This window comes from Corvus moneduloides, chromosome 15 (assembly GCF_009650955.1).
Source record: "Corvus moneduloides isolate bCorMon1 chromosome 15, bCorMon1.pri, whole genome shotgun sequence".
Taxonomy (NCBI): domain Eukaryota; kingdom Metazoa; phylum Chordata; class Aves; order Passeriformes; family Corvidae; genus Corvus; species Corvus moneduloides.
The window spans coordinates 14,877,011-14,896,361 of NC_045490.1; the positions used below are offsets into that span (position 1 = coordinate 14,877,011).

The window sequence follows — 19,351 nt, forward strand, 5'->3', positions numbered from 1 at the left end:
GGCAGTTATTAGAAGGACATTGAATAAAGGACAATTATTAGTGAGAAGGAGGAGTGTTCAAATACCTCTGCCCTTAAGGTCTGTGTTTTTAATAGTTCTGCAGATTCATCACTGATTTTGGAACTTGATAGCAAGTTGGCTCTCTGGATCAGTCTCTAGATTAGATTAAAGTTACTAGACAACGTAAGGGCAGTACTTCGTCAGAGAATTTCAGCTTGGTCTTTGCAGGTGAGCTGAACTGTGGATAATGATTTATTTAGCTGAGCTGGTGGCAGCAAGTTAATATACACGTTGTGAATTCTGCATTGGCGGTGCAGATCAGCGTGTGGGCAGAAATGAATAAAAAGGGTAACATGGTGACACTGCTGAAAAAAAAAATTCCTGGCATGGGGGTTGCATTTCATTCAGGTGCTGATGGTGAAGCAGTACTGAGTTAAGCAGCAAATTTCAAACCTGTAAGCTCTCATGATGGCTTGCTTAATAGCAGGTGTACGGTACTGTAAGGCACAGTGTCAGATCCATTAACCACAGTTTTGACGTAAGGATGAAAATGAATAGCTGAGATATTTTAGGTAATTGCCTTGAGCAACAGTGATGGTTGTATTGGAGCAGCTTCAGTGAGTTATAAACAAGCTTCAGCTGAGGCCAGATCAAGCAACTGATGACTTGCACAGTGCCTGGTGTGGTTTGCCTGAAGAGCAGCACACATGGTGTGTGCAGGCTGTACTCCTGAATTCCTAGTTTTCTGTACCCACAGAGGAGTGGGTGTTCAGATAACACTTTCCACCTCCCCAGCTGCTTTAGTTTTACCTCAAGTGTCTTGCAACAAATACTGGTTTTGACTGAGGGAGACTGACTCATTCAGCTGCTTCTTATCCCTTGGCATATATAAAGGCTACAAAACTTGGTAGTGATGGAGAAAAAGTGTTACTGAGGGATCTTGGCAAGAAATACTACTTTACACTGTCTGAAAAAAAAAATCCCCAGCTTCTTCCTTTTTTCACTTCGATGGAAGAAGGGAAAGCACAACTGAGGTAAGCTGGACAGGAATGTCTTTCTAACAATGTGAGCTATAAAAAAATTGGATTATGCATAGAGGAGACTAGCTTTGAAGTAGCTTGTTTTGCAGAACCTTGCTTTCTAAATTTTAGGGGAAGGTGCTGGCGGCCTGGGGCATTCTAGGCCCCCAAGAAAATCTCAGGAGTAAAATGTCTTGTGCCTTAAGGCACCTGCAGATCCTGCAACTTGTTTTCCAGGCTGCTTTACAAAGAGGGCTTTATTTTGTGGGGAGAGAATAGGTGTAGCTCACCATCTTCTTTTCCTGACTACATCCCATGCATTGAAAACTGAGAGAAGGAAAATACCTTGTTACAGATGAACAGGAGCTGGGGTTTGATATGGCACAACACAAAGAAATGTGATTTTCCTACTGTGCTAGGTTTGTGTGGCCTCTACAAGATTTTAAGATCTTATTTTGACCAACTGTTATTTTCCAAGACAAAGCTGAGGCTCTTACAGATTTGTGCCTTCTGCTGCTTCCCTCAACTTGCAGGGAAGAAAAGACATGTGAAAACGGAGGTGGTTTGGCTTCACTTGTTACAAAGCCCCAAAATAATATTCTGTGCCTTTCGCACCAAATGCTTAAAATCCTATTTTGGAGTTCACATTAAATAATAGGCAGTATGGCAATACATAGAAGGTAAAAATGGAAAATCCAGTGCCAAATACATCCTTTTGAAAGTTAGCATAAGCTCTAGGTATGTGATTGCTTGGGATAGGGCTGTCCACAGGATGTAGCCATGATAAGTGGATGAAGCCAGTTGGGGTGGTTAGAGCTCCTTGGCATGTTATGCTGGATATTTAGCGATTTGGGAAGCTGAAGTGAAATCCTCAGCAGAAGAAATTCAAGAATTGCCAGAAACATCATATAATCCATGAAAAACATCGCTAATGCTCTCAGTTTTTGCATAAGAAGCACCTGGATGATTTGGCCACGTGCAGTGTGGAAGGGAGCCCTCATCTGAACCGAGATCTGGGGCCGCTGGGCACTTCACCTGGGGTGCTCCGAGGAGAGCTGCTGCCTTGCAGAGCAAAACTGGGCACCAGGAAATGAACTGGTGATGACTGAAGGGAGCAGGCATGTCTGGTGTGCTGCAGCATTCTCTGTCTGGCAAACACCTAGGACAGGGATCTCCATCTGGCGTGGGCTCAGCCCTCGAGGAGTGGCTGCTGCCATAGGAACCACGGTCCCTCTGACCCTTCTGCCGGGATTAAACCCGGGACAACCCCATTGTGGGGCTCTGATGTCGAGCTCTTTGTCCTCACAACCCATCACCTGCACTGCTGCTGTGTCCTCTCTAACATCTATATTACAGCTTCAGAATATGGCTTAAACATTATGCTGCAGTCTGTTTCCAGATGCTCAGAGTGATAAAAAAGGCAGTAAAGATTTTACCCATCTTTGGGGAAGTGATACGTGCAACTGAGGGTCACGGCAGCCAGTCTGAGCCTTGCAGGGCTCAGCTTTGTATTCAGATGCGCTGGCCTGCGAGCTGCAGACATTCCAGATACTTGTGTTCATTTTGGCTGTATCCAGGCACGCACTCACAAAGAGCAAGATGCGTGCAGTGAAGTATAAATCCCGTCCTCTAATGACTCAAAGCACTGTTGTGTGCGCATACATGCTTAACAGATTGTATAATTAGCTGGCTTTGTAAGCTGGCAGCGTGTGTGATTCTCCAGTAGCTCCCTAAAAATCCTGTGTGGCGTAGGGAGTGTATGCGGGTCCTTAAGCTTCTTGTATCCATGCAGTGATGAGTGCTGGGCATACGAGAGGGGGCTGCATCCTTTGTGCCCGGAGGAGAAGGGCTTCCCAGGCCCAGTGCCACCACCTCTGCCTTTCCCTGAGCCCTGGGCTGGCAGCGGCTCTTCCCCCTTTGGCTGCTGATGCTGGGCTGGTTTGGCTGGCTGCTCTGGGGCTGTGGGGACAGGAGCTGTCCCAAAGGCAGTCCCCACGCAGTGCCCTTGAAGACAGGCTCAGCAGATCGTGCAGCCAAGTGCTTCAGTGTGCACAGCCTGAGCTACTACTAGAGCCCCTCTCCTGGCCCGTTGTAGCGGGTTGAGTTCGAAACCGGGCAGAAACACTAATTAAATGTAGTGGTTTTGATTCAAAATATCCATTATTTACTTATTTTCCTTCTGTGAGATAAGAATTAGGAGAAAAGCAAAGCAGGCACAAACCTTAAACAGTTGCAGTACAATGAAAGAGCTTTATTACTAACAGAATTAAAAGTAAAGAGAAAACAACAAAACAAAATTAAAGTAAATTCCCCCCCCCCCCTTTCCAGCACTTCTCTCCTTCTATCCAGCTCACACAAGGGATAACAGAACATGGGATGTTAGTCAGTGTTGCAGTTCTTGAAAAGTCTTTCTCTTATGCTTAAGGAAGAAAAGGTTTTCCTTCAGTTGCACGTGGTTCCCAAACTGCCACCAACAGCACACCCGCCCGGAAACAAACAGTCTGCTGTGTGTAGAACATCTCTCCCATGAAGAATTTCACAGTTCTTTCATACTACAAAACATGGGCCATCACATGGGGTTATTCATCTTTTTAAGGATAAGTTATTTTGGCCTGCACACAGAGGCTTTTCTTCGCCACAAGTCTCTAACAGCCTCTCACTACTTCTATATAGCCTGACATAGGCACTCTTCACAAACTTCATAGGCACACGAGGATACTCCATCCCCCCATGTTCTTCAAATGGATTAAAGAGACAAACAGTTTGTGGTATTACGGTTTCTTACCACGGCATGCAAGAAGGTTTCTTTTAAGCTGCGCGCCAGAATCGCGGCACCGCCCTCTTCTCTCCTGTCGCCATTTCCAGCTCCGTCCCACGTGACTCACTTCTCTTTCTCTCTGACTCTGAAGCCTCCATGTTGAAGAGTGCTCTTGTTCAGGCTTTACGGTGGGGAAAGCCTCGCTCCCTCTGTGCTGCTGGCTGCACGGTGTCCTCTTCAGTTCAGCATGAAGTGTGCTGGCTGCAGACAGGAGGCTCTGCCGGCTCCCGCTGGCTCCGCCGGCTCCGCATGGAGAGGAGAGGGACCCGCCTGTCCCCAGAAGCTGCGCTGGATGGGTTTAGCTGTGAGCAGTCCATGGCTGGTTTTAGCTGCCTGCGGCTCTGGGACAGTCCCCCCCAGCGACCCAGGGTCCGTGCCGTGGTGCTGAGAAAGGGGGAAAGGGGCAGTGGCCCCGGCCCGGCCCAGCGGGGCCGGGAGGCTCGGAGCCCCCCCCCCACCTTCCAGCAGGCGAGCTCCGACCAAAAGGGGAAGTCCCGCCTTTCTGTGCGGTTTAAATATGTAAATTGTGAGAAGCGTAATTGGTCTTAAAGACTGTCCATCAACTCAGGGTCAACCCAACACACCCGTGAGTTTGATTAGGCATTGGCCCAGACTGGAACCTGGTTTTATTTGGAATACTTAATTCAGAAGTGTTAATCGTGGCGGTCACAAGGCTCACTGCAGAGCTCTCCCAGCCCTGCAGTACAGGGACAGAGGTGTTGCTGCCCCGGGAGCAGAGCGGGTGCCGGCGGAGGGAAGGGTGGGCTGTGCTGCCGCCAGGAATGCGACAGGTTGTGCCGGTGTCCGGGAGACGCCGAGGGTGGGAGCAGCACCGGGGCCCTGGGCTGCGTGCTTGGGATTTCATTGGAGCCTCGGAGGAGCGGGCAGGGGAGCGAACATGACCTTGAAAATCCTTATCGAGATGAAAAGGTGCAGTGAGGGAGCACATTCCTCCGCGCACAGCGCCCGGCCGGCCGGGCTGACAGCGAGCGCTGCGGCTGCACGGCCACAGCCCCGGCCACGGCGCCGGGAGATGCTTCCCCACAGCCCGGCTGTCCCCACAAGGGCTGCCGGGGGGCCCAGGCTGTGTGAATCGAAGGGATCGGCTTCTGGAGTTGACTGTTTCTGTGCATTTATAAGTAATAATGAGCCCGAAGGTGGTAGCAAGGCAAGTGCTGGCAGCCGGAGGAGGTGGGCCGCTTGAGAGGAGCAGGTTTAATTATGATTCTGTGGCAGGTGAACCTTATCTATGGGTTTGGAGCCCAGAAATCTGTTGAGCAGCCAGACAGCTCATCACAACCAGCAAGGGGGGTTGTGGTTTTCCCCGGTGCTGCTTCTGTTCCTGATGCTCCTCTGTCCTGGCACGCTGTCCACTGCTGAGTCCCCCTAACCCAACTGGGAATGCACCGGTCAGGACGGTCTGGGTGCTGCTCTGCTCTACTGAACTGAAGCAGCTTGTGGGAGGGCTTGGAGGGTGCAGAGCTGCTGGTCTGGGAAGAGGAGCAAGGAAAAGCTGTGTAGGTTGTAAGGTGGGAGAGATGCTTTTTACAGAAGTAACAAACCATTAGCCTGGCTCAGTTGCAGATGTCTTTGTGCTGTGGATCCAACACAATTCTCCCTCTCTCCCCTGTGCTAGCACGTGTACTTGTACAGTCACATGCTAATTCAGGTTAAATAACTGCATCTCCTAGAAACTGATCCTTTTCTAAGATGCTTTTTGGGTGCTTCTAATCCTGAAGCATGTCCCAGGAAAGTGACACTGTACAGATAAAGCAATCCTTCTAGTGAAAAAAAGTAATCAACACTTACTACTATGAATATGTGCTGTAAAATGAAAAATGCTGCATTCCTGAAGAAATCTAAGTATTGTTGCAGCTTGATTGTAACTGTGGCACTTCAGTTGCTGAGGCTGCGCTGCAGCTTTAGAAGCAGATACTTTAAATTCATTGGTTTGTGGTGGATTTTTTTTCCTCTTGACAAGGATAGAATAAAACCTGTCTTTCTCCATGGCTATAGGAACATACCCTTGTGTAATGTGTGTTTTTGTTGAAGAAATTCAGGCACTTACTGGTGTCTTCAATAATTCCTTTCTAAATGCTTAGCTTAGGGCATTTGCATAAAACATTATCTCACTTAAGAAATTCAGGGGTTTTTTTTTTTCAGTTTTAGAGGATCTAGGTGTGTACTAGGAATTTGGATGTGTATTAATGACCTTGGGACATTTGTTTCTAGGTCCTGTGGAATGGTGTGGCCTCAGCCCAAGGGAGGTGGAACTTGCCCCTGCTGACGGGGGCAGTCCCATTGCTTAGTACATGAAGACTCATTTCCCTGTCGAATGAGCTGAATCAGCTTGCTGAGGAGTGCAATGAGTAGTCTTGCCACCACCTCTGATGTTCCTGTGGAAATAGTATGTGTTCCTGTTGAGTGGCAGAGTTACCAGGGTTGGTACAGGCCATGTGCTGTATCTAGTGGGGTTACAGAGATTGTGCTGCGTGTCCAGAGCCTGCTTCTGAACAAAGCACAGGATGGTGTGAACACACGTTTTCTGTCAAAGCTGGTGGCCTTGCTGGCCAGCTTCTTCATTGCTCTGAGCTTCGTGCCGTGGCTTCAGCTTTTGTTTGCCACAATACTTGATTAAGACAAATCTGGTATCTCTGGCCTTTTTCTTTGGGGTTATCTGGCTTGTAAAGCTGGGATGAAATGCAACCTGTTTGTTGGGATTCACCTCCTTCACTTTTCAATGTGGAGCAGTTAGGATGGTGGTAGTGAAGCTGGTGTCTCTGCTGTCAGACAAGCCAGGAGCTTGACTGAGGCACGTAGCTACTACATATGTATGGAAGAAGGGGAGTACAGAGATAGGAAAAAGACACAATCTGTGGGTTTAGCCACCTTCAGCAGGGTTACACTGGAAAGAGGATTGTTCCTTTGGAAGGAAGGAGGGTCCTGTGCTCTTGGTCATAAACTAAAGTAAAATAGTAGCTAAATATTACTAATGAGACTATGTAAGGTGTGTCTCTGACACATATCTGGAGCATGAAGTGTGAGCAGCAGTGATGAAGTGATATGTATGCTGAGTCTTTGCTTACTGGAAAGAAATGCTGTCTGTTTTGAGCTGAGGAATAACTAAAAAACCAAATCCTCAGCTAGCTTGTGCCATTTCTGAGCTGGCAGAAGGACTGTTAAGTGGGCTTTAAACTACCCAAGATAGGTGGGAAAAGGGAATGCAAGAGAGCAAGTGGCATTATAACTTTCATGTTAACACAAGTTTGATCTGTTGGCAAAGTATGTTCATAGTGATCATTAAAAATGAACGATGTTTGTAAGAGTAAATCAATCAAACTCACTTGGTGATGCAAATCTCACTTTTGCTGTCCTCAGATGCATGAGCAGCCTTCAATAGTTGTTGATTTGTATCGACTTCCTTGCAATGTGTGAAGTACTGAGCTATGTTTAGTGCTTTGCACAGTTCTCCTATGAGCACAGTTTGGCATGATTTTTTTTTTGTGGCTTAACTAGATGGTAAATCAAGGCTTTGTTACTTTGGATGAAAAAGATACTAAACCTATTAATTTTATACTCTTACCTTCTAACCCTACATCTCCTAAAGCTTTGTTCTCACAAGGTTGTTCTGGACATCTGTTCTTGTTCTGACATTTCTGTTCGTTTTTATACAGTATGGCTTTTCAGGGTCTGAGAACACATTGCCTCAACACTTACAGCAGCAGTAGCAGGTCGTAAAGCTCATACTGTGAATTCCAGGTGCTTCTGTGCTTCAGCAGTGCTGCATTCATGAGCTGAGGGCTGTGCAACCTGGGCTTTCTCTTTGGATCAGAAGTGAGTTGCCATACTTTCTTTTCCAAAGGCTCTCCTCTGTGCTAACTCACAAGGCTGAGTCTGTTGAAATAATTTTGGTTTGCCCCTCTTGCAGGAATGGCATGGATTACAGTCTGCAGGGCTGTGCTTATGCTCAGGTAAGTATTCTGTATCTTGAATTCACAGTTGCTTTTCAAGCAGAAGGATTTTTGTTCTTCTGTGTTCTCCACTGCTCTGATACCATCTTGACCAGGCATCTCCTCTGATTCTTGCAGGCAGCCAGAAATACTCCTGTTCATACCTGGTACTGCTGAGTTTCCAGTGGCATTGCAGGGGCCCTGTGAGTGCCCTGAGACCCCTTGGGGATGGTTCATGTGACTTGGTAGTTTCCTCTGTGCAGCAGGATTCTGCTCTATCTGGCCATGATTTCTGAGGTGGCAGGCTGATGTCAGATCAGAGCCTGTGATGTTTTCTGAACTAGGCATTGCATAGGAGCTGAGTGGCTACAGCTGATCTGACTTAGGGCAAGGAGCAGAAGATGCTCTGGTGATGCCCTGCTGCTTGCCTAGACTGTGTTCTGCAAGGGTGCAGACCAGAGAGCCTGTTTGGGATTGGGACCATCAAATAGCTGTATAACTCAGTCAGAACGTTTATAATGCAGAAAGAGCAAGCAGGCAGCCCTGCCAAAGCTGCTGTATGGATGAGCAGTTAGCCCAGTGCTAGCAGGAGGTGAACCAGGGAGCAGCATGCAAACCATGTGCATGTAAAACAATCTCCTGTGCTTCGCTTGTCTTTTCCAAATAGGTTTCCATACTAGCAGTGCTTGTTTTCTGCACTGGGGAGATTAGATGAGTCTAGTGATGCCATCCTGGGGTTGTCTATTGTCACTTCAAATGTCATGTGAATAAAGGGCAAAGGAGCTGACAGTGTTGCAGGAGGCATTTGCTGTTCACGGATAGAACACACTGGTGAGAAGTACAGCAGCATGCTTTTCTTCTGAAAGAGTTCAGTTTGTAATCACTGTACATGAAGTGTAAATTCAGTGTCTGATGAAGCCCAGTTGTGGAGTGAATCCCCAATCTGTTCCCCATCATCCCTGTCCCTATGGTCAGCCCAGTGCTCACTGCATTGCACGTGTTCCTGCATGCTGAGGTAGGGCAATCGTTCCATACTTACCTCCTTGCTGAGATGTCAAATATTTATCTTTTTCTGACAGTAGCTATTGGTTCCCTGCTCTAGGAGCTGTACTGTGGGGGGAGTTTGTCCTATACACCTCCTTATCTTGAGGCATCTTGCCAATATAAACTGCTGCCACCCACACTAGGCAGCCTTTCAGGGAAGCAGGAATGCAGGCTGTGAGAGCAGAGATGAGCCTTCCCGTTCATAATCTCCCAAATATGTCAAGGAACTAGTCTGACTGCTCTGGATGCTTGGTAGGCAATTTACCCCATACTCTGAAGTGACCAGTCCCCTTATTCAAGAACAGTTGAGCTTCCAAGTGAAGAGCAAGCTGACTTATTTTTAGTTAGTCTACTCAGGCTGTGCAGGTGACAAGGCTGCTTCTCATCCTAGAAGATCTGAAAGCAAACTTAAAAACCAATTTCAGCTACTTAAAATTAAAGATGTTTGAACTATTTGCATGGTTAAATTCCAACTCTTGCATGTTTTTTATTCAGTAGTGTTGTACTGTTCTCATCAAGTTGTACCTCACTCTTTTATATATTTTCTGCTTAATTGGTTCAGGAAAGCATGCAGGATATAGAGGCTGGCAGGCAAGTTAATGTTATGAGAAGCCTCATCTCCCATTTCCTGACTTTTTAACCTTGAACTATCCCAGGAATTTTTGCATTTGAGTGATTAAGAAGGTATGACTGACCTCCTGCTTGCAGAACCGGTTTGTTAATCACTGGGAATGATCTAAAATCTTCGAGTGGTTTTTGATAGCCTTCTCCTTGCAAATAACTTAGTTGTTCTTTGCTTCCAGAGGTAAATGATCTGTACTGAAAAGAAATACACAGGCAAACAGACTGTCAGTGTGTGCAAAGTAGAGCCTTTTCAGATGTGGATAGAACAAACAAGCAGCTGACTGTACTGGTGTTTTAGGCATACTTTTTGTGCCTGATGGGGTCATAAACTGTGTGTATTATATAGCTTAATGCTTCTGTGACTCTATTTGACTAATAGAAATGTATTGCTATTAAAGGTATAAATGCATTTGTGTTCAGAATACCTGAAATACAGACTGGTGCCTGACTTTCAGGTGTCTTTGGTGTCTCCTGATTTCTTTTGTGGAGAATCTACTTGGGCAGTATGTGACTAATTTCAGTATAAAAGAAGAATTTGGGTGTTACCTGCTCATGTGAAAGCAGTAGAGGGTCAAATTGGCAAATTACACACAGCTCAAGATCACCTTAATGAGGTACAGAGGTTACCCTCAGGGCCTGGCCAAAGAACATCATTGAGTTCTTGAGTGTCAATAAAAATGTTTAAAATTATGATAGCTTGGAAAATGAGCTCTGAAGATAGATGTTGTACCTGCGTATCCTAGAGGTGGCCGAATGCATGAAGCATCAGGGGTCAGGAGGAAATACAAGATGAAAGAGCTCTTCGGGAGGCTGAGAAGATGCTCAATAACCACGGCAACGAAGGCAACCACTTCTGAAAAGCAAACAGCTCTGCAGTTTGAGTAGATGTGTTGTTTATTTTAAGCCATTTCTCTTGGTAATATTTATGTTGAAGTTTAAGCAAATTTGTTTGGTTTATATTTACTGCCTCAAATACGCTGTTTTTCTCAGACTTGACCCCATTTTACTGTAAGAGTGTAATTCCGTTCCCTGTTACCCTTTATTCACAGCAAGACCAGGACCACACACTGGCAGTCACTGAAATGACTTGTGTTTGAGGCAACTATAAGTTCAAGGTGACTGGGCCTTTGTGTGGGTCTTGGCATAATGTCTGCCTTCCAAAACTTTGAAGTGTCATATTTGATCGCTCATTAGACTCCTTGGAGTATACTTTTGAAATTTGTGATCACTTCTTAGAAGCTTCTCCTTGTTACCTGGCAAGCACATTCCTGTTCATGGTTCCCCTCTGCTGATGGTGGTCCTGAATTGGGCTTTTCTGCTCCTCTGGGTGTAGAGGTCTCCCCCTCCAACTCCCCTGCAGTTGGTGAGGTTTTGGTGCAACTGAGGTGTCACTTGGCCTGGAGCTGCTTGCTGTGTCACTGCTGAGGATCCTGGCTGTCAGGGGTGAGCTGTTCCCATCGCCTCTTGCCTAAACTGCCATTGGAGTGGGAATCCAAGGGAGCATTTCGTCATGCACAGGTGTGTGGAGATGGGGGGAGAAAAGCTTTGCCAGCAAGATCATAAAACAGGGCCTCTTCATGGCCACACCCCCAGCCTCCAAAGGCAATCCTCCCTGCAGCGAGAGAAGATGCTCCCAGGGAAAATAGTTACTATAGTGATGAATAGCCCCGGTGTGTTTGAGGGCTGGATCACCAAGTTGAGTAATAAATGTGTAGGAGTCTATTTTTAAAAGCTTTGTGAGGAGGAGATTGCAGACAAATTTTCTAGGACTACAGCAAAGTGATAGGTTTTTCTGTGCTAAAGTTTAAAAATAATCATCATCTGTCTTGAGAATGGGATGACCTCATTAAAAACAAAGAAGCTTGTATGTCATCATGTGGAGCCTCCTGGCAGGGATTCTTGCAGCAGTCTTCTGAGTTCCAGTAGCAGCTCTGCTGGAAGTTTGAGTTCCTCAAAACTCCTTATCTACAGCTACCCCAGTGTCACAGCTGGACCTGAGGTGCCTTTAGCTCATTTCCTATCCTGGTCTGTGCAGCACATCCTGATACATAATGAGCACTGAGTTTTATTCAAACAAGAAATGAAGAAATGCTGTGTAAAGAAAAAATAAAATTGAAACATAGAAGCCATTGAAAATAAAATCTGACTCCAAGGTTCTCCTGCAAAATGCTGGGTTGAAAAACTATTTGGTTTTGTAAGAGAAATGGTATGAGTGGAAGCATCTGCCACAACTCATAATTATGTCATCTGGCTTGACTTCTTGCCCATGAGGCCTGTGTGCCCCACACACTAGATGTGTACCTGTGAGTGCGGGAGGGAAGGGGAGAGCTCCGCAGGGCTGATAGGGTGTTTGTCAGGGTTTGGTGGCTCGTGCTGTAGCTGTAAGAGGAGCTGACATGATGGTCCTGAGCGATCCAGGTGCTGCCTTTGTTCCTTGTGTGGTGAGCTGCTGCTGTAGGTACAGCAAACTGGGAAATCCCCTGGTCTGTGCTCTCGCCCATAGAGAGTCATGAAGGATTTCATACGAGGCCATGTGATCTGTGCTGAACTGATTAAAATAAGGCTCCCCTGTTTAAATGGCTTTACTTTGTTCCAGGGTCTGAGGAGCCCTGCAAACACAGGGATTAGGTGGTTTTATGCATGGTGTAGAAGCTTGCCACTGCACTGTTGGTTTATAAACCTTTTCATCTCCGTGACCCAAGCACAGTGTTTGCTGAGTGCACATCTACCTATGTGCACTTATGTCCTCATGGCTGTGAGCCTCACCAGGAGCTGCTCGTGGGCCTGGTTTACTGCTGTAGGCCCCCATAGGGTACCTGGTAGGTTGATACTGAAATGCAGTAATTACAAAAATAACATTTCTTGGTTTAGGAAGTTCAGAATTGATTTCTGTTACCATTGTGGTATTAACTCCAGATTTGTAAGTGGCACAGGTCGCCCATCTCCAGCTCCTGCCAGGAGCCTCTGTACAGCCATGTTTAACAAACCTTCTGTCAATCAAAAACCGGTTATACAAGGATTATTTGCCTTCGGTTTCCTGTGTAATGAGGTTTTTGATTGACAACAGTGGAGTTAAAGAATATAAAAGGCTTTCTGAATCTAAGATGAGCAAGCTTCCATTTAATACTGTTTGCACATGATAACGTTGGCTTTCAGTTTTATCTGTGATAGAAACTGGAGGTGATGAAAAATAAGAAATACAGAAACCCTTCTCATTTTAATATAATATGACTTTCTATTTCCTACTGTGGGAGTGGGATTTGGACATCATTTGCTGTACAAATAGTTGAGCTACTGTGGGCAAACATTTTGCAAAGATGGAAGTGTCTTGGAATGTTCACCACAGCTGGTGGGTGAGCAGTGGCTTTACCCTTGTCCTGCCTCTGCCTGAAGACTGTCAGATGCTCCTCAGATTAGGAAGTTGGGTGATGCTGTTCTCTTTTACCTCTGTTACCAGGATTAGTTTCTGAAACAGCGACTTTCACCTGCTGTGTGTGGTGGTTGCTGTGGATATCTGTTTTCCAGGTGTCCTTGTGAGCAGCTGCACTTGTTCAAGTAAATTTGAATTTCTTGAATGAAATGAAATTTAAAAATTGCATACTGGAAGCTAAGAAAATATGATGGAAGTGGATAAATGTAGGTTGATGTGTCTTTTTCAAAATACTAAATATTCCTAATAATGACCCCAATTAAAACGTACCTATGGGGGAATGGCAGTCACAGGTGTGATGAATGTGGTATATGGGTGAGTTCCTATGAGGTGAACATAGGGGTGACTTTTGGGTGAGCTAGAAGGCCAGAGTTAGGCTGTGATTTAAAAGTATCTTCTCTAGTTCAGGCTAGTTTCTCTTGTAGAGGTCCTACACTAAGCTCAGCCTTTGTCTTAGAAGCAGATGAAGCACTTGAGGAGTAGTTCAGGTCTAACTGATGTCTGATGGGTGTCAAAGCAAAGCGAACATGGCTGGAAGATGCAAACAAACTCTTGTCCCAAAGTGTCATCTCTTTTAACTAGGCCAGTTTGGGTTTCATAAAAAGTGCTGTGTGTACAGACCTTAAGTTTGCCCCCTTGATTCCCTCTTTGTGACTGGAGATCAGAAGTCATAGTCAGGATTTTCTGAATTTTTGGGTGCATTGCTTTCCTGTGAAGACTGGGTGAGTGAATCTGAAGGTTTCCCTGAGGAAGGAGGGCAAGGAATGCACAAACCATTTTGCAGGTTTCCTTCCTTAGTTACGAGCACAGTGGTGAAAGGGGTCCATTTTTGTGCATTGCTGCTTTGAGTCCAGCTACAGGGAGGACCTGTTATGTGGTAATGTGGTTTGACTGAGTTGATGAGATTTTTTCAAGGCAGCTAGGAAGCTTTGTGAATTGTAAAGGAGACGTTTCAAAGGAACAGTCCTGCAGATGTGTCCTAGCTTTAACTTCCCACATGCAGAGGTACAGTCCTGTTTTATGCAGCAGTAATGCACTAACTAAATCATGTCCTGCTGTGAGAAAGAAGCTTCTCCTTTTGCTCTTTAATCCGTCATTGTGAGTATGCTCAGGGAGACACTGCATTTTTGGACCCCTTCTGGAAAATTGGTTTATTTTAGTCTTCATAACAACCTCTAAAATCATATCTTAAAACAAGGAAATAATCTCTTTTTTCTTTCTATGCTGTATTCAAAGGCTTGCTACACAACATATTACATATCTTTCATCTAATTGTACCATTGCTACTTTGATTTGTGCCAGTTTTCCCCAAAACAACTAGGGAAAGGAGCTTAAAAAGGCAAGTAATATGGTTATGAAGCTGCAGTTACTTGGGGAAATAGCTATTTTGTCTATAACAAATGGAATTACACTCTTAGTCAGAAAACTAATTATTCTTCTGTTTGCTAGTTGAATGACAGATTACTCCTCTGTACAAATGGGATAGTTGGAAGCTTGTGGGCAGCCATGGAGGAGGGCACTAGTCTGTGCTTGGTGATGGGTGCTCCTTGTGAGAGATGCTGAAAATATGAGACTCAAAAGTGAAATAATTGTCTGTTTCTGAGCCCTAGTAACTGGCAAGTCTCCAGTTGGCTTGTGTCATTGCTATAGCAGGCTGATCCTGCCTCGCTTTTTTTCCTTTTTCCAAAACTCTAACTGAAAGAACTGGCTGGATGTAGTTCATGCATTGCATTTCATATGGAAAATAGGAATAAGCATCCTTCAGTTGCTTGGTCCTGGCTTCCTATTGAATCTGACAGTTTCTGAGCACTTTTATAAGGAATTCAGCTGCTTCTAACAAAATAGGGTTGGACAAAAGCTGAACAGAAGCTTTATAAGTTTGGTGTTACACTTTGGAGCACCGAAGTTGGCACTACAGTGCCATTCCCTGATGAAAGTATTCCCAAGACCTAGGGCTGGTAGTGCAGCTCCACACTGGTTTTTGTTTTTTACCAAGAAAGCGTTTAATATTAATGTTAGGTGTGATTCTTGAGCAGAATTCTGCAAGAAACTCCACTCAGTGTGTAATTCAAACTAATTTACTGAGGTATGTTTTATATCTGCCACACACCCTCATGTAACGTGCTTTAAGTGTGGGTTTAATTACTGCTCCATGTTGAGGGATTCTTGCTCGGATCACTCACCAAAAATGTTGAGCACTGTAGCTGGGTTTAATCGCTCTGTGGGGCTGAAGGGAAGCTGGTGTGCAGTGCTGGGGACTGCAGACCCAGGACAGAATTGCACCTCTTCTTACAAAGCTCTCTACAGAAGTGGCAGAACAGCAATCATGCCACCAATTCACAGCAATATTTAGGGTGTTACTAGCCAAATGATGCACTGGAAAATACCCCTTGGCTTTCCTGTGGCCTAGCAGCCCCACCTTGACTCCTGAGGGCAGCTGTGGGCACCACAATATTAACAAAGACATTAAACCATTAGAGAGTGTCCAAAGGAGGGCCACAAGGATGGTGGAGGGTCTGGGAGGGGAAGCTGTGTGAGGAGTGGCTGAGGGCGCTTGGTTTACTCAGCCTGGAGAGGAGGAGACTGAGGAGAGACCTCATTGTGGTCTGCAACTTCCTCGTGAGGGAAGCAGAGGGGCAGGTACCAATGTCTTCACTCCCATGACCAGTGGCAGGACTCACGGAAGCAGCATGAGGCTGAGCTGGGGAGGTTTAGGTTGGATATAGGGGAAAAGTTTTCTCAGCCAGAGGGTGGTGGGACACTGCCCAGGCTCCCCAGGGAATGGTCATGGCCCCAAGGCTGCCAGAGCTCCAGGAGCGCTTGGACAACGCTCTTGGGGATGCACAGGGTGGGATTGTTGGGGTGTGTGTGCAGGGCCAGGAGCTGGACAGGATGATCCCTGTGAGTCCCTTCAACGTATTTCATGGTTCTATGATCCCAGCATGACTGTGCCCCTCTCACGGATGGGAGGAGGTCCACCTAGTTCAGCATTTAGCACTGTGCCCTCCCTCTTCCCTACCTGTCCTGCTTCCACATGAACTGCTATCGTTAAATAAAAGCAGATGCCATTTTCAGAGAGGGTGAAAGTGTTAACCCTGGTGTTTAACTTAACATTGCTGACACGTTTGCTACGGTGCTTTCATCTCTGTTATCTCCAAAGAGTGGCTTCTATCTGACCTTGCTCTGCATTTTTACCCTTGTGCATCTCTGATTTGATCAACTCAGAGCAGCACATATTGGGTACTCAGGCTGGGGAAACAGCTTGATCCACAGGGAAGAGCATGGGATAAGGGATAGCAAATCACAAGCATTGAGATTCTATTTTATTTTCAGATAATCTATTTTCTATACAAATACGCTTTTGGTACACAGTCTAGATTAAGAACTGTAAAAATAAACCCCTTCAGTGAAACTTCATTGAAAAAGTTTCACAATTGTATTTTGTGAAGCTCCGAGTTCTTTTGCACTGCAGAGCTTTAAATTAAATTGAAATTTTCTGAGAAAATAGTGGTTGAAACACTGCTTTGTATGGCAAAGGCAGTGTGTTGAAAGGGAAATGCAACAGCAGGTAAATTAGAGGTGTTAGTGGCTTACATGGCTTTTACAAAAATGTTCCCACCCCATTCTTACTGCATACCAAACTTATGGGTCATATTTAGGGGGGAATTACATTAGCTGTTAAATGTTGATTTTATGCTGAACCCCTTCTGGTTGGAGAATTTTTTCCTAAAATTCCTCTTAACAATGAGTGACTGTAAGATGTTAGTATGGGAGTACCAGCTGGTTGCTCAGTGCCTCCAGATGATGTCTGCTCAGAACTTAGTAAAACTCTTTGTCTGCCAGCCCTCCTCAATTACCTTTGGATGGGGAAGACTTGCTGGAAACCTGTTCAGTCTCTTGCAGTGGGTTGCAGACCTGCTCTGTGTCCCCCTTTGCCTCCCTGTGACGTGCTGCTTGCGTGTGGCAGAGTTGGGTGCAGCTCTGTGTGTGCTTGTTCACCCCTTTGCTCTGTGTGTGCCTGCCTAGAGGGTCTGTGGTGTTGTACAGTGTGTCCTGTGCTTTCTGCCACAAGGGCTTCTCTGGGAAGTCAGACTCAGCCCCCAACATGAAGTCACGGCCCTCCTTCCACAGACACCATGCAGAGCACTGGGGTTGTGTGATGGATCGATGGGCCTCTGGCATATTGTGCTTTTGGCAGCTGGGGATGTAAGGCACCTGCAAGATTAATTCCTCCTGGCTTGTGCCTCCCTGCAGTGCTGTTTGGTTTGTAGTTTTGTTGGTGCAAGCTGAACCTCATTAACTCCTAATCAAAGGGAGGAAAGGGACGTGGTTTCGGTGATTAAAATCTGTGGGGTCACTCAAGGAGTGGGTACTCTAAGCTTTGTGTTTAGCCATACAAGCCTTCAGAGAGTTGCTGGATGTGGTCTGTAATAGAAAAACTCATCAGAGCAGTGCTGTGGAAATACTTCCTTGTTTGGACGGAGTGGGTTACACGTTTTCATGATACTGAGAAACTAATCTCGTTTGTCATTAATGAAACACAGCATATTGCAATGCAAATGAGAGACGTTGCATGACAAGTGGTCCCACAGTCCTCAGCACTTGCTATTGATTGTTCAGTCTTACTTATTCATGCTATGCAAATTGCATTTCTCATCTTGCTCCTTCTTGTCTACATATTTTTGGTACTGGATTTGCCTGCAAACAGTCTTGTTCTTTCACTTGAGAGACAGGGATTGTTTCTGGCAAAGTTCTTAATGTTCCTTTGTCGAGCAAGTACTGGCTGAGCTGGGCAAGGCTCTGGAGCTCTGTCAGAATGAATTCATCTTGCTCTAACTTCAGTTGGAGAAAGGGAAGAGGTGGTGGTATATTATTTGATTAAAACAAAAGCTTTAAAGTAGTTTTCAGCTCTCTTTGGTTTTGATACTGAAGCCATTGTGGCATTTGTTTTCTGGCCAGTTGTTTGGAACAGACATATGGGAGTTTTCTTTTATTTGTGCTAAATGTTATTTTGCATTTCAGGTATACTAAACCACTGACCTTTGCTGACTGCATCAGTGATGAGTTGCCCTTAGGATGGGAAGAAGCTTATGACCCTCAGGTCGGAGTCTATTACATAGACCACAATACCAGTAAGTGACAAGCCACTGTGTTTTTGCAGAGTGATTTGTGCCTGTATTAAAATATACTGAACACAAAACCACGAAGTTACTAATAGCATGTTTCAGAGTAGGTGAGATCTGCAGCTTGTGAAATCAAATCCTGTCCTTCTCCATCATACAAAGTACTTCCCTCTCTAAACAGGAATTTGAGACCTTTTGGGTTGCAGTCTTCAAATTGGCAGCCATGTTCAAGCCAATACTATGGACACACCTCTGTAAGATTTGGTTCTGCTGAGGAGTCCAACTGGGTAGCAGTGATCTGGAGTTTGTTCTTAGCCTGGAATTTGTCCCTGTGGCAAGACCATCAGAAACAGTGCAAAGGTCTTGTGTTCATTCCCCTGGCAGGGGTAGCTCCCTTGGCTGCAGGAGCTCACACTGCCTTTGCTGGAGACAAAACCCTCAAGTAAGCTTGGGATATCCTGTCCAGGGTTCAGGTTTGTGGTGTCTTTATCCTCAAGCTAAGCCACTGCTTACACCCTTTGCTAGATTGCTCGATAGACCAGAAGAGTTAACTTTATAAGCTCATTTGAATTATAAGAAAATACAGTATTTGATATATCATTACAGACATTGCTAGAATAACTGTAATGGGTTATGCTAGAACAAATCCCCTGAAAAAGTAATAAGCAAAATAAATCAGTGACTTTGATTCTCTTTACAGAACTGCTCCAGCTGCTGCCCAGAAGTTTACAGCAGAACCATGTCCAGGCCCTTTTAGGGGAGCTTGCAACTTGTGCTAAGAGAGAAACTTTTAAAAGACAAAAGTGCCTTGAAGTGCCTTGAAGTTGTGGGTTTTTTAAAATCCACTTCTAGGACTTCAACTGAGAACTTAAACCTTTTTTTTTTTCTTTTAGAAAATTACAGGATTTTAAAAAAAAAAAGTATGGAAGTCTGGTGCATTTCTTTCCTTGGTGAATTTTTTTTTTTCCCCTTGGGTATCTTCATCTTCACACCCTCCCCTTTTTCAAAACTGCCACAACTTCACCTGGCCTGAGACTGCACCTTTCAGGCTTTAGCAACTTCTCTTGGGTATTAAAAATGCAGAATGAAAAAAGCCTATTCCCAAAAAGCACTAACTACTGACCTCTGCAATACAAGGAGCAGAAGTTTCCAGATTTAATGGTGACACAAATATTTTTATTTAGAACTCAATGTCATCCTAAAGTCACTGGATTTACGTATCTTTACATGGCTCCATCCTAAGTATTTTTCTGTGAGGTAGGGGACACTGATTTTTCTTTTTATAGGAAAGTGGGAAAGGGTAGGCGAGTCTACAGAATCACACAAAGGAGATCTGCAGGGGA

At 45.2% G+C, this 19,351-nt stretch overlaps 1 protein-coding gene across 2 annotated transcripts in view; it reads left to right on the top strand.

Moving 5' to 3' along the window:
* WWC1 (WW and C2 domain containing 1) overlaps positions 1-19,351 on the top strand; it is a 68,166-nt gene that overhangs the window by 14,076 nt on the left and 34,739 nt on the right. The window contains exons 1-2 of one of the 2 annotated variants that reach the window (XM_032124870.1): positions 7,786-7,808; positions 17,908-18,017. In XM_032124870.1, coding sequence (XP_031980761.1) covers positions 7,801-7,808; positions 17,908-18,017 — 118 coding nt within the window. In that variant the 5' untranslated portion in view covers positions 7,786-7,800. Of the gene's footprint in view, positions 1-7,785; positions 7,809-17,907; positions 18,018-19,351 lie in introns of those variants that run through there. The other variant, XM_032124869.1, reaches the window with a different exon arrangement.